At 41.6% G+C, this 14059-nt stretch overlaps 1 protein-coding gene across 2 annotated transcripts in view; it reads right to left on the bottom strand.

Moving 5' to 3' along the window:
• jarid2b (jumonji, AT rich interactive domain 2b) overlaps nt 1-14059 on the bottom strand; it is a 105751-nt gene that overhangs the window by 37611 nt on the left and 54081 nt on the right. For both annotated transcript variants that reach the window (XM_053334470.1, XM_053334471.1), the window contains exon 3: nt 8481-8607. In XM_053334470.1, the coding sequence (XP_053190445.1) occupies nt 8481-8607 (127 nt within the window). The remainder of the gene's footprint in view (nt 1-8480; nt 8608-14059) is intronic.

Raw genomic sequence — 14059 nt, 5'->3', positions numbered from 1 at the left:
TGGTCATCAATATTGTAGTGCATGTTTGTGGAGGGGGAGGGGGGTGGTGGAGGGGAAGGGAGTGTGGGGGTGGGACATAGGAGGGAGGAGGGGTTGTTGCTGTTCAAGTTTTTTCAATGTGCTGTGTGAAATGCAAGAAAGGTAAGGGTAGCTTTAAGAATTGAACAGAACTTTTTGATTTATCTAGCTTGAGACAGTATTTAGATATCACATTTAGAATTTGTGTTAATGGTAATCTAATGGTAATCTAACTTGAAACAAGTAACCAACACCTACTAAGCCTGTTTCTAATTCTAAAGTTAGACCTGAAGTCTGATACTCATGTTTCAAATAAATGTGAAGAATCATCTCTGACTATATGAACCTTTAGAACCAGATTTTACTTTTTCTTTAAAAGGTTTTCCATTTTTCCATTAAACAGGCATAGAATTACATATTTAGAAACAAATCCTTTAATGAATTTTGGGATAGACTGACACACTAAATGTGAGATGTGAGAGAACCTTTAATGACATGTGTGTCTGCTGACCCGGGGTCAAATACTGAACACTGTGTCCCTTGTAGACGATGCCTGGGTCCTCTAAAGTCTAGCCTTCCTGTTATATGCGGCAGTCGCTGCGTGGTTTGGTTTCAGACCTTTGCTGCACCACAGTAACCTGATATCTAGATAAGAATGGCGAGTGGAACCTGATCCAGTCGTCCCTGTGTTGATCTGTGCAAATGTGTCAGCCTCTGACTTTTAAAGCACTCTGCACTCTTCATACTGTGAAGTTCTTTGGATGCAAGCAGTCACGGATGATGCCAAAAATGAAATATTAATTTGAAAATAGTTGTCTATTTTCATTGCCACTGACACAGAAAAAGACTAAGACAGAAAGCGAGGCAGATGACATGAAGAAAAAAGCAAGAACACCAGGGTTGGTGAAGAAGTATGACAGGCTGGAGAAAAATGATGACAATAAGAAAGCATATAGATTTGAGTCAGTATATCATGCCAGTAAATACATCCATTCCAGCATAAGTAATCCTCAAACTACATGTCAGACATTCAACATCTGGCTACTGTTTTTAAGTCTTTCACAGAAACATGGGACATCTGAATCAAGAGGAGTCTAAAGCTTGTCCACAGTGTTTCCAGGGTTTGATAGATGTTGGCATGAGGCTGGGCTCCAGTCAGACTTTGTGCTCCCTCCAATGGTAAAGGTTATTGTGTGAGGAGAAGAGCACTGATCCGGAGTCTGTACCTTAGGGGCTGTATTAACTGGCTCCAGATGGCCCACATGGTCCTGATAAAAGACTACCTCGCTGCAGCTGGCTCTGCGAGAGTGTGCGTGTGAGTGTGTGTCTATGTATGTGTGTTTGGGACCATTTGGTCCATACAGCAAACTAGCAGCGAACTAAATATACATGTTTATGTACATAAAAGTGAAAAGAGTATGAATGTTTATATGCAGGGATTAAACTTCACAAAATGTGTGTGTTTAATCAGTATTTGTGCATGCTCATCTGTCTGCATTTATTTCTCTCAAAGTGTTTCTGCTCAGATCAAACCCATCAGCAGATAAATGAGTGAAATCTGTGTGTATGCACAATCCTTAAGATCTTTTGGTCTTCAAAATGTAACGCTGAAAGCAATGAACACAATGTAATTGACCCCATATGTGTGTGTGTGTGTGTGAATATGAGATCTAAAGCGCTAAAGCTACTACGTTTTATTTAGCATAGATGCCAAACTTTTTGGACTTGATCAAATAAAATAAATGTATCAAACTAGCCAATACAGATGTTATTTCTTAGCCTGCATGGAGCAACCACCTCAGCAGAGAATCCAACAACTTGAGCTTGCAAAATCTCTTTTGTAAAAACACTGGTTTCCCAACACATACCCTAAAATTTCCAGACATTGGAGGATGGTGTGTGTTCAGTGTAAAAGGTATTAAGTGAATAGAATACTCACTTAACTTAACCTGTTTATTGCTTTTCTGTCTCCATGCATTTAGGAGAGAGATGGCACTGCAGTGAAGTGACCCGCTGACCCCATGACCTTCACATATGCAAACAGCCTCTGTATAGACCCCGAGCACATACACACTGAGCATGTGCACACCAAACACAAATAAACACAACCATTAGTCAATGAGCCAAGGCCGCTGACAGGACAAATACACACAGAGGTCCACTTATTACTCACTATACAGGACTGAAATGTGCCCTTAGCAGTTCACTGGGACAGACCTTGATCGTAATATAAAACCGTATTTCCGGTTTATTTTGTCAGCATGTGGTTTTTAGCACTTTGCTTTGACATCAAGATAAATGCACAAGTGTGTTATTTAGAGGTGTTACAGTGTGTGCATGTGACAGCTATGATTCAAGCCGTTGGGCTGATATTCATTTGAGATAAAAGATATAGCAGGGCCTGTGTGCATATCTAAATATAACCTTGGCTTTTCACTTACCCCCTTTTGTTTCCCTTTTCTTTTTTGGAATGAAACGATGAGAGGGGAGATGGCCTGATAGGCAGATGTAGAGAGAAAAGACTTCTTGACAAAAGATCAAGCTAAACTGTATCTCTGTGATAAATATATAAATACTATATTAGGTTGCATGGAAGTCATGCATTGTCCCCTTTGTCACCTTAAAAATGATAATGTACTGAAGTGGCAATAGACTTGAGGTAAATCCTGCTAAAAGAACGTCAAAAACACCAACAGTGCTTTACCCAGACATAGCCAGAGGTTGTGAATTTGTGGTGAATTACAAGGAAAGAATTGTACTTTCTGCCCTGCTTCGTTTCCCCTCATGGCCAGAAAGAAAACATAAAACACAACACTTATGTATCGGCTTTGTTAGAAGTCAAGGTCCACTGCTCAGGGCTATTTGCAACCCCCAACCTCTTCACAACACATACTGAACTCAAGCCCTATGACCTCTGACCTTGCAGTACACCTTAAATCAACCGTGCCAGTGGCTGACCACGGCCAAGTTGGGTCAATAAACATCAGAGACAGTGCTGTTTGTGCTTAGCAATTAGTCTAATTATGCTCCAGTCCCATATGTGCATATGTAGACACTCACAGACCTTGAGTGGGCTTGAGACCTGAAACAAAAAGATAAGGGACAAGTGGAGTATGGTAGCTCATTAGTAAAGTAAATGAAATTTAAGAAAAAAAGAATTGCCATTATTTATGTGGCAATTTTTTTTGTGGTTTCCATACTTTCCAGTTGAAAGTGAAACTGTAGTGCAGCTATATCTGAAAGAAACTGACGTGCACATGTACACACAGTAACGTAAGCGCTAAATATAAACACAAACACAGATTGCTCCTAACTGATCAATCTCTCACCTGTTTGTTTCCAATTTACAGACGATTCCCAGGTTGAGATGAACCGACTGACCCCCTCTGATGGGTCACTGCACGCTGTTGTGGAGCATGTCTCACTACACTTCTGAAACACGTTTTTGTCTCTTCACACACAACCGCAAACTAAGCTCTGACTTTAATAGCACTGCAATGTCTAATGTTGCCTGCCTTTAGCTTTGGCCTGTAGGTATTCTCTCTTGCTTTTACTGGAACACGTTCTGTATAAGGATTATACCTAAAATTGTTATCAAATCACATACTGATACTAATCAGATACTGACACTGGATACAGTCTTGTTATTTTAACACCTTGGCTCGCAATAGATTTTTCTCAAGCTAAAAAAAAACACTATTAAAGGTATTTTAGGACTTAAAAATGGCAGCCCAGAGACACACAGACACACAGACACACAGACACACACACACACACACACACACACACACACACACACACACACACACACACACACACACACACACCAAGGCCTTTGAAACACTTTGATGCTGTTTTATGCCATAAGAAGCACCATGCAAACCAGTTGTAACATGGTTAATCTGTGCTAGAATCACAGCGCTGGCTTTGGTATTTGACAGTGATTAGGGGAGTGAGTTTTGGTGCTGAGTGACATTATGCACTGTGGTGGATGCTTAATACTCCTTCACCCTGCCATTTCAGCAGAGCGGAAGGCTTTCATAAAGCCACTGCGAAGCGGCAACAATGAGAGGAGAGTTTAGAGGAGATTTCTGAGACTGACATGAAGGGGTGAGTCGACGACAGGCTGACAAGAGAAAGCGGGAGACAGAAAACAAAGAGGCAGACCGTTTAAAGTTTACTGGAGGGACCTTCAGAATTTCTCTGAGATTTTTAAAAATAGCGAAAAATACTATGGTGGATACCATGGCTGCAAAACCAAAGATGCCAATCTGATTGACTGGCTAAGGGCTCGGTGGGCTATATGTCAAGCTTTCTAAAAAGCTCACCTTTAGATTATATCTTCATCTTTTCTTGAACATGTTGTATATGCATTCATGCAAGCAGTTCTGCATGGCTGTTAGTCTTTGTGTTTATGCACATGGATGCTCCACTTTAGTTTAATTTAACCATTAGATGTTAGTGGTCCAGCTAGGTGTTGAACTGTATATATGTTCCTTCACAATACCATCTAAAGTAAATCAATAGACATATTATGGCCCTCTACTAACACACACTCGCAGTGTGTGCATGCAGACCTGAACACATGCATGTAATTCCTCATAAATGGAAATGGTGATTATGCATTACTGACAAGAGTCATTGGTTACGCTAGACAAGACAAGTGTGTGTGTGTGTGTGTGTGTGTGTGTGTGTGTGTGTGTGTGTGTGTGTGTGTGTGTGTGTCTCTATGTGTGCGTCTGTGTGCACACACTTGGCATTCATTAAGTCGAAACAAAACAAGCGGCAGCAGCTGAGTGTGCAAGTGTGTGTCTTGGCCGAGACAACAGAGAGAACAGATTCAAAGAGAGCCAAAAGTGGGGTTCAGTGAAAAGGGAGAGAAAAAAAGCAAAAAAAGAAAAGAGGGACAGAAAAAACAGAGACAGAGAGAGGGAGAGAGAGAATGCAAAAGTGAACCAAATCTGTTCAAGAGGGGCACTCAACTTTTGATCCACTCACACACTCCACACACACCATGAGTTTTGCAGCCCCTCATAAGTTTGTATTCAGTTTTTCAAACTCACTGTAAGCTGAGTTGCAGGAGGGAAAGCCCTTTGTAAACATTAATCAGATGGGATGAAGTAAGATGCCTAATGAGCAAAGGCTTCTGGTTCCAATTTCATCCAAAATTCCGAAATCTTAGATCACATCAGATTATGTATTGTTTTTTGGGTTTTTTACGTTTAGAGGATATAAAATAACTAGCACATTGCACATCTTATTAATGTTTAACAGACTAAAAACAAGATTTTACACTTAGAAGAATAATAGAAGAACAAAAGCATTTCTGACTGAACTCAAGATTCCCTTCACAGTAATATTTAACTGAAATGCAAAAACCAGTAAGGACACTTGCAAATCAAATATGCAAAGTAGGAGGCTAGGTGCAATAAGTCCATGGTAAAGACACAGTGTAATGCTTTGTGACAGCATACCCATTAAAAGGCCTGTGTTGGGAATTGTCTGAAGACCCAAGTGACTGCTATAAACACAAACAGTCATCTCATCAAATGTGGAAGCGAAACAGAGGTGTAGAAACAGAAGTGGGTCAGTAAACCATGGCAGTGGAGATGAGACTGTACTGGGTTGTGAATATAAGTGTGTGTGTGTGTGTGTGTGTGTGTGTGTGTGTGTGTGTGTGTGTGTATGTGTGTGTGTAAGGCCCACTCTTGGCAGGGGAACCCCATTTGAAGAATATGGTCATACCGGTAGGAGAGATCTACAATAAGCTGGCATGTTTGAGGGGACGTGCTGCCAGTCTCCACCAATCTCAGTAGCATGGGAAGGCAAACACAGAGTTGATCTCAAAGACTTCTAAAGGGAGCCGCTTCCTGCCAAAAATCACTCGCACCTGTCCTTCTGTCTCTGCTGCCCTTCCTCTCTCTCTCTTTCTCTCTCTCTCTCTCTCTCTCTCTCTCCCTCTCTGCTCCTCCCAATTTTCCCTTCTCTGTCTACGCTCGATCCGTTCATCCTCTCTCCACACTGTGAAACTTTATTTACTCAAAATTAGAAGCAGCCATGCCGCCTCTCCTCCCTCTGTTTTGACCGCTGCCAGGTGTAAACGCTCCTGGCGTCATCTCAGTGTTCAGGAACAGTGCGAGGCACCCATGCCAGGGCACTGGAGTCATCCTTCACACAAAACACGCTCACATACACAAAAATACACTTTTTAAAGAGGGCATGAGGCATTGCCAAGCACTGGCTAGGCTTGTGTTTCATTAGCATTAGATAAAAAGCTTTTCTTCATTCAGTCCTGCTCTGTGTGTGTGTGCATGTGTGTGTGTGTGTGTGTGTAGTGCACTAATGAAAACCACTAAGCAGGCTGGCCTCTTACTGAACTCAACTCACTCTCTCTCTCTCACACACACACACACACACACACACACACACACACACACACACACACACACACACACACACACACACACACACACACACACACACACACACACACACACACACACACACACAATAAAAACAAGAGAGAAATAAAAGTTTGAGTGTCCTTGTTATACCTTAGCATTTTAATGCTTTTCTCTCTCAGAAGGCAGAGAGTGGAAAGTGTTTACATTTTGCTGAGATATAAACCACAGGGTCACATGGTTTCAATTCAACACTTTCTGTTCCTCTCGCTGTACAGTCCAACCTCATTTATCATGTCTGGCTTTAAGATCAGCTGTTACTAAGATTATTTTTCACCACATAATTCTTTAACCTTTATATTCATCTCCAAGTCCAAGCTATTTGATTTCTTAAAATACAAAATTCTACAACATCTCAAACATTTAGGTCACTTTAACACTTTCTCGGCCACCTAAAAAAAACACTTTTAATTCTCATCAGTTGGGTGCAGTGGCCCACTCCTCTGTTTGAAGGCAAAGGTGTAGATGAAAGCTTGTAATGACTGAGCTCAGATTGAAGGTTACAGTATCGAATGACAGCTAGGAGGACTTAGGCAGGTGCCTGACGCAGAGAGAATGGAGTCTGTATAGGCTGCTCATTACAGAAGGACATCTGCTGCTGTCCAGCCCCCCAGACTCCGCCCCTAGCTTTACACTGGTGCTTTGATGCGCTGTCAATGTGAGAGACCAGTGGCAGAACAACAATTTTATTTTAATCTGCAGCAGACTCTATAGACAATGATTGTTTGTGAATCATATTTTCTTGTGATTTCAAAACCTGCTTCATGCTGAATGCCAAACATCTTTAATTCCATTTTCCAAGAACATTATTCATCTAAGAGGAAGCAGTATTATGTACAATATCCATTATCATTTTTTCCCCTAGATAGAATAGGTTTAAATAATTCTCACTCAATATAAATGCCTTATAAAAAAAAAAAAGACGCCAGCCAGAAATTAGCAGCTTATTGTTCTCTGCAACAATTTAATTTTCAAATGATTAATTTGGAATTGCATGGCAACATTCCTTTAGGTCGCCAATTATAAATAAGTGAAAATGCATTTGTGTTAAACAATGCTGGGCTGTGCTCATTAAAAGATTTTTTAAAAAGAGCAAAAGATACTATGGTGGATACAATGGCTGCAAAACCAAAGATGCCAATCTGATTGACTGGCTAAGAGCTCGGTGGGCTATATGTCAAGCTGTCTAAAAAGCTCACCTTTACATTATATCTTCATCTTTTCTTGAACATGTTGTATATGCATTCATGCAAGCAGTTCTGCATGGCTGTTTGTCTTTGTGTTTATGCACATGGGTGCTCCACTTTAGTTTAATTTAACCATTAGATGTTAGTGGTCCAGCTAGGTGTTGAACTGTATATATGTTCCTTCACAATACCATCTAAAGTAAATCAATAGACATATTATGGCCCTCTACTAACACACTCGCAGTGTGTGCATGCAGACCTGCACACATGCAAAAGACCTGAGTGCTCCTTAATAGGTGGTGATATTTACACTTGTCTGTTCATGGGCAACTTGCTCTTCTTTAACATTTTAATGCAAACACTTAGAAGTGAGGGTAAAAGCCACACTTACACCAAATGTATAGATATTAATGTGATGAGCAAAGTCACTGAACCCTATTGATTTTGTTGGGAATGTTGTCAGAAAATTCATTATAGAGAGAGAGAGAACAAATGAGAAATGAAGATGAAGCTACAGCATGTGTGTGTTAAACAATGTAGAGATCTCAAGAGCAGCTGGCATCAGTTGGCAATATCTTAACCCTCAGAGCTCAAGAAATCTATCAGAACTAATTGGTACACACTGTTTACAACGTGCATGTAAAGTTTCTCATCACACATTCACTCTCATTATCAGCAGCAGGATAATTCACATTAACGGACACCAAACGGCTCAAAATACAAATCAATGTAACATTCAGGGCTCTATAAAGCTCTTTAACAACACACACACACACACACACACACACACACACACACACACAGACAGTCTCACCTCTTCTTAGCAGGACCATCCTCACAGTACTCGTTGCTCCCATCCATGCCCTGAGAGCGCAAGGACCCATCTTCTTTGTGGCTGCCCTTTGACCCAGAGCCATTCAGCTGCCCATTGGCTAGGGAACCTAAAAAAAGGAGAAGCCAAAATGGTTAGCCTGGCCAACATATGTTTTACAACAGCAGTCAAATGGAAATAATTACGTTTACTCAAGTATTGTACTTAAGTGCAAGTTTGAGACACTTGTGATCAGTTTGAGTATTTCCATTTTATGCTATTTTAAATTTCTACTCCATTACATTTTGGAAAACAAATACAAACAAGTACTTTTTATTCCAGTATATTTATGTGACTGCTATATCCATTATATACTGTGCACTTCCTTATTATTAATGCAAAAGAATATTACCAATACATTCTTACTTTTTCAAAGATTAAGATCCCTAGCAGAATACAAAAGACTTAAAAATAGCTCTAACTCTGCCAGCTATGACTTTTATAATGATTACACATCAAAGCATTGATATTGTAAACCAGTAATATACTGTGTATAATCCTGAATCAGGTTGTTCTAATGGGTACTTTTGGGAAAATGAAATTCACAAGCTTCACAAGTATTATTGCAATTATCCGAATCAGAAGGTCTTTGTCAGGCAAACAATATAAATATTTTAATTTGGCAGTTTAAGTATTTAATTTGATTTTCATACTTAATTTCTTTTACTTGTATGAGACAATTTATTCACTGTGGTATTACTACTTTTACTTATGTGACGGTTTTATGAGTACTTCTTGAACCATTGCTTTGTTGACTACATGTGTGGACATTTGTAGATGTTTTCTGATCCTGAAGCTGAAATTCAACCTGCTGCATGACAATACAACATGGATCTATGGGGAATACACAGTGTTCATATTGACAGTGTTGTCTTTTGTCAAATGCAGTGAAGGAGATTGAAGATAGTAGCACCTGGATACATTCTTTTTGATAAATTATGGCAGTTCTGATTTATCTGACAGTGTTGAGTGTGAAGAACGTGGAAGATGGGAAATGAAGAGGATGAATACAAAAAAAAGAAACACAAACAATCATAAGACAATCTGCAGTCAATACTTAAAGAGTGACACCATCTATCTAGCAAATGACAAACTCACATACAGTACATCTATTGCACCATCTTTGGGGGCTAGTTTTGCAGGAAAGGGAGAGTTACTTATTCATTTCCCTACCCATTTGCTCTCTGCTGATGCACGTGATGTCTACCCTTTGACAAAACAACAAAAGCCCAAGGCAGTGAGGGAAGAGAACAGATATTGCTGGACTTGACATTCCAAGCGAGTCCAATTGACAGAGACCTAATTAAATATTTAGTAAGCAACTCAGACAAACAAAACAAGCCCCCAGACAGATTCCTAAATCAAAAGCAACAACAGGCACCAAGAATTCAAATTAGTTCAAATGGAGGAGTGGAAGTCAATGGTAATTAAGGAAGACAACCAAATTAAATAGATATCATACAGCAGGATTTCCTTATGGCCAGTTCTTGCAAATTTCTGTTAGACAGCCTTGTGTGACTTAACAGTAGAGCGTCAATGAGCAAAAACGTATGTGGAGAAAACAAAGCCTTCGAATTGTTCTTTTCTTTTTTTTTTTAAAGAAGGAGAATGTGGGTGATACCAAGAAGACTGCAACCGACTGAAGGCAGAGTGGCATAGTCACATGTTTAAAACTCTGCCGCTCTTGCCAGCTGAGATATGACTTTGCAGAGCTGAAGCTGAAGATTTATATCCGTGATTGCAGCAGAGCAGCTATCAAAGGTGTCACACTGACAATAATTCAGAGCATTTTGCCCGTTTTGACCCGTTTTGACAAGTATTCATGCCTGGCTGATCTTTGGTATGGCAGGTTGTTAAATTATTCACGTTCATTTTACAAAAACAAAGTGATGACTCACTGAACACTCAAGCTCTATGCACCTGGTTTGTTTAACTAAGAACAAGGCTGTCATGAACCCTTTCACTCACCAACACCTTCTCACTACCATATCACTTTCTCATTGGGTGGTTCATAGTTCACTGCCTTCCATACACTCCTAGTGAAATTCCATTTGACTGATACTCCAGTGGGATGTGTCACTCACACTGCACCGCAAACTCCTAATAGCGGGTGTCAAAAGGAAGATAAATTAAGATAATAACGACAGTGGAGCATGGGTTAGGATAAGTGGTAACTTGAATGATATCCTGTTAGTGAGGAGGCTACCGTCGAACAAGCCCAGGCATTGTGTCATCTGGGAAAGATGGGATGAGGACGGGAGTAGTGAGATCAAATGACAGTGTAGGAGACAGGATGAAGATGAGAAATTGTGGAGCAGGTAAAAGGAGTATTCAAACATATGATTTAACTGATTTATAAATGTGCTTTGGGCTCAACGAGCACACACACACACACACACACACAGTCACATTTTCTCATTATTGCACAGGCATACAGGCTGTTGGTTTTTCTCACACACGCTGGGGCAGGTTAGTACCTGAAAGTGGAGGCACAGTCATCAGACACACATCGTTGCGGTCAGAAAGTTAATAAGCGCCGGCTGAGTAAGGCCATTGCACTGCCAGCAATGCTTTATGTTGGAGTTGGCGAGCCAGTGAGTCTATAGGCAGTGAGTGAATCATTGCTTAAAAATCTTTTGGTTTGCACGAAGGGCTTTATCCGCATGCTACTTATCAATCAAGAGTTTCACCTCTCGAGTTAAGGTACAATTTCAAAAACAGACTGAAACATGAAAACATTTTTCAATACTTTATGTATGATCACGTAAAATGGTTGAGAATAAAGAATAATCTCTGGAGCACTGGTTAAAAATGATAATTAACTGACAAAGAGGAGGTGGCGCAAAGAGTCTAAACATGACTTTTGCACACACATTTTTTTTTACCACTGAAACTCGCACTAGAGTTAAAAAGGAGCTAACTCATTAACTTTAATTATGCTCAGAAAAATGACTGAAGCTTTATGTCCCCACAGAGTGCAAACAAACAGGCAGAGGCCCATCTAGCACCCCCCTCTTCTTTTCTTCACCGTCTATCTCCCCCATTCCTCTGAAGAGTTGTTTGACATATGCTGGTTGCACATGAGTGCCCATCTGAGGGGCAGAGCTGGGAATATTGGGAAGGCAGAGGGGCTGGGGATGGGCGAGCGTGACAGACAGGAGTAGAGCCAAGGACCGGTGTCTACCCTCGAGCTCCCCTGTGCTGGTGGAGGCCTACGACAAAGAGGCAGGGCCAGTAGTGCACTCAAAGTCTCCAGAGAGCAGGAGGGAGTGAGCGGAGGTACGTAGCGTAAGATGGCATATCACAGGGCTATGAGAGGCTTATTCGTCTGAGCCGCAGTAATAAGGGGAACTGCAGCAACTAAAGAAAGACAAGAATTGGTACCAATGCTGGTAATCTGTTTTATGACTCACAAATAAACAATTCTGCACAATTGGAAATCCAGGTTAAAAGACTTTAATCTCCCTTTCCCTCTTGTAAACAAGAGCATTAAAATACTATTTCATGCCCTTTTTCCAAGTAATCCTCCATGCCTGGTTAGTTTTATTTTAGGAAAAATCCCAGTAGTATCTATTCCCATGGTTTTTTTTTAGAAAAGAAGAAGATACTAAAAATGGACTGAGTGGCACGTGGATTAGAAATAGCACGAAATATATAATTTTTTCCCCCAAAATGGGCCTAACAACACTGCATGATACTAAACCACAGGCCAGAACATGCTCTGGATAGTTCAGGGCTGTAAATCTAAAGCATAACTGCAAAGATGGGATTCTGTAATGGCTCTTAAGTGTTGTGGTTGGAAAAGAATACGAGAAGACAGAAGCAATGCAATCTCCTCTATTTAATATCTTTACTCTCCCTCTTTTGGCTCTTTTATTCAACTCATTTTACCACTCCTTCTATCCTTCTCTCTGCTGGTATTCCTTTATCCGTCTTCCTCTGCCAGGTGATGCTATCACCACAGAGAGGCCCACACAATGTTTTAGCTGCCACGGCTGCCACTCTGGTCTTGCAAGGGGCTGGCAGCATGGGAAATGCAGACAGACAGTAGAGTGACAGCAAAGTGAGTGCTGAGGGAAGGAGGATGACATGCATAAAAAACGGGTAGGAGCGGCAGGTCTTGAGATGGCAGACAGGCAGGAGGAGAAAGAGAGAGGACATGGACAAACAGGGAGCCCTCTCTTCAGCCCCTCCTGGTTTTTGGCCGGCATCCAGCTCCTCCATCAACAGCACTCAGGGAAATGGAGAGGGAGGAAAAAGAAAGGCTGGGAGGGGAGCAGAAGGAGATGGGGAGAGGAGGCAGAGTGTGTAGCAGAGGGAGATGGCGAAGCAAAGGAGGTACAGGAAGAAGGTAAGGCTTCAGCGATACGGAGAAATGGAGAGGAAGGGTGGGAAACAGGACAGAGGAAAGGGAAGGAAAGGGAAGGGAGGGGCAGCAGTAGGGGAAGAATGGAGAAAGAGGGAAGGAGGGAGGGTTTGGATGACAGATTCTGTGGATAGTTAAGACAGACGGGGGCAGAGGACAGGAAGGACAAAGCGGAAAAAAGAAAATGGTGAGAAAGAGGGAGACAGAGATGGATGGAGGGAACAGGAGGGAGAGAGAGACTGTGGTGAGGGGGGGGTGGGTTGTGCAGATACGTAATCGAGGAGATTGAGCAGCAGGAGGGAGAAAGGAGACAGGAGCTTGCGGAGAAGGCAGTAACCAGAGTCCTATTGATGTGTAATGAAACCCTGCATCGGGGGAGAGACAACCGGAAGGACAGACGGATGGATGGAGGGTGATAGGGATGAGAAAAGGAGGGGAAGAGGAAGAGAGTGAGGGAAGGGCGAGTTGGTGAACAAGCGGAAGCTGGGACGCAAAAGGGCATAATGTCATTTTGTTAAATAATGCAGGGAGCGAGCAGGAGAGGCAGGAAGTGTGATGGACACAGAGATGGACGGCTGCCAACAGCGAGAGGTAAAGTGGCTGGGGGAGATGGCATGATTGCTGGTTATGGGCAGGGAGAAGGCTGAGTGGGTGGGGAGATAGGCTGACACACACACACACACACACACACACACATACACACACACACACACACACACACACACAGACACACAGACACACATACAGCTGACTGACAGACTGCCACCCACCCCTATAAGAGATGCCACACAGAGACAGAAAGGAGGAGGAGGAGGAGGAGGAGAAAGGGAGAGGTTGGGGATAGATGGAGGAATGCAGGGAAGGAAAAGATGGAGAGACAGATGCCTGGGGAGGGGGCAAATGCTGCTTTTATGAGGTTTGCAGACAGGTATTGCTCTAACCTTCTATAGTCAGATGACACCTATTTCTAAAATGGTAGAAACATAAAGAGGGAAAAAGCACTTTTCTTTTTCCTGTGTTTAGTAAGTCATCAAAAAAAAAAATCACTCACACTTTTCAGATATTCTATGGACCAAACTGCCATAACAATTCAATTTAATTATTAAATTTGATTAATTGAGAAATAATGTTTGGTAATGAAGATAATTAGTTACTT

Source organism: Scomber japonicus, chromosome 15 (assembly GCF_027409825.1).
Source record: "Scomber japonicus isolate fScoJap1 chromosome 15, fScoJap1.pri, whole genome shotgun sequence".
NCBI lineage: Eukaryota > Metazoa > Chordata > Actinopteri > Scombriformes > Scombridae > Scomber > Scomber japonicus.
Note: the sequence above shows the minus strand (reverse complement) of the source record. Positions and strands in the feature narration are given on the sequence as shown.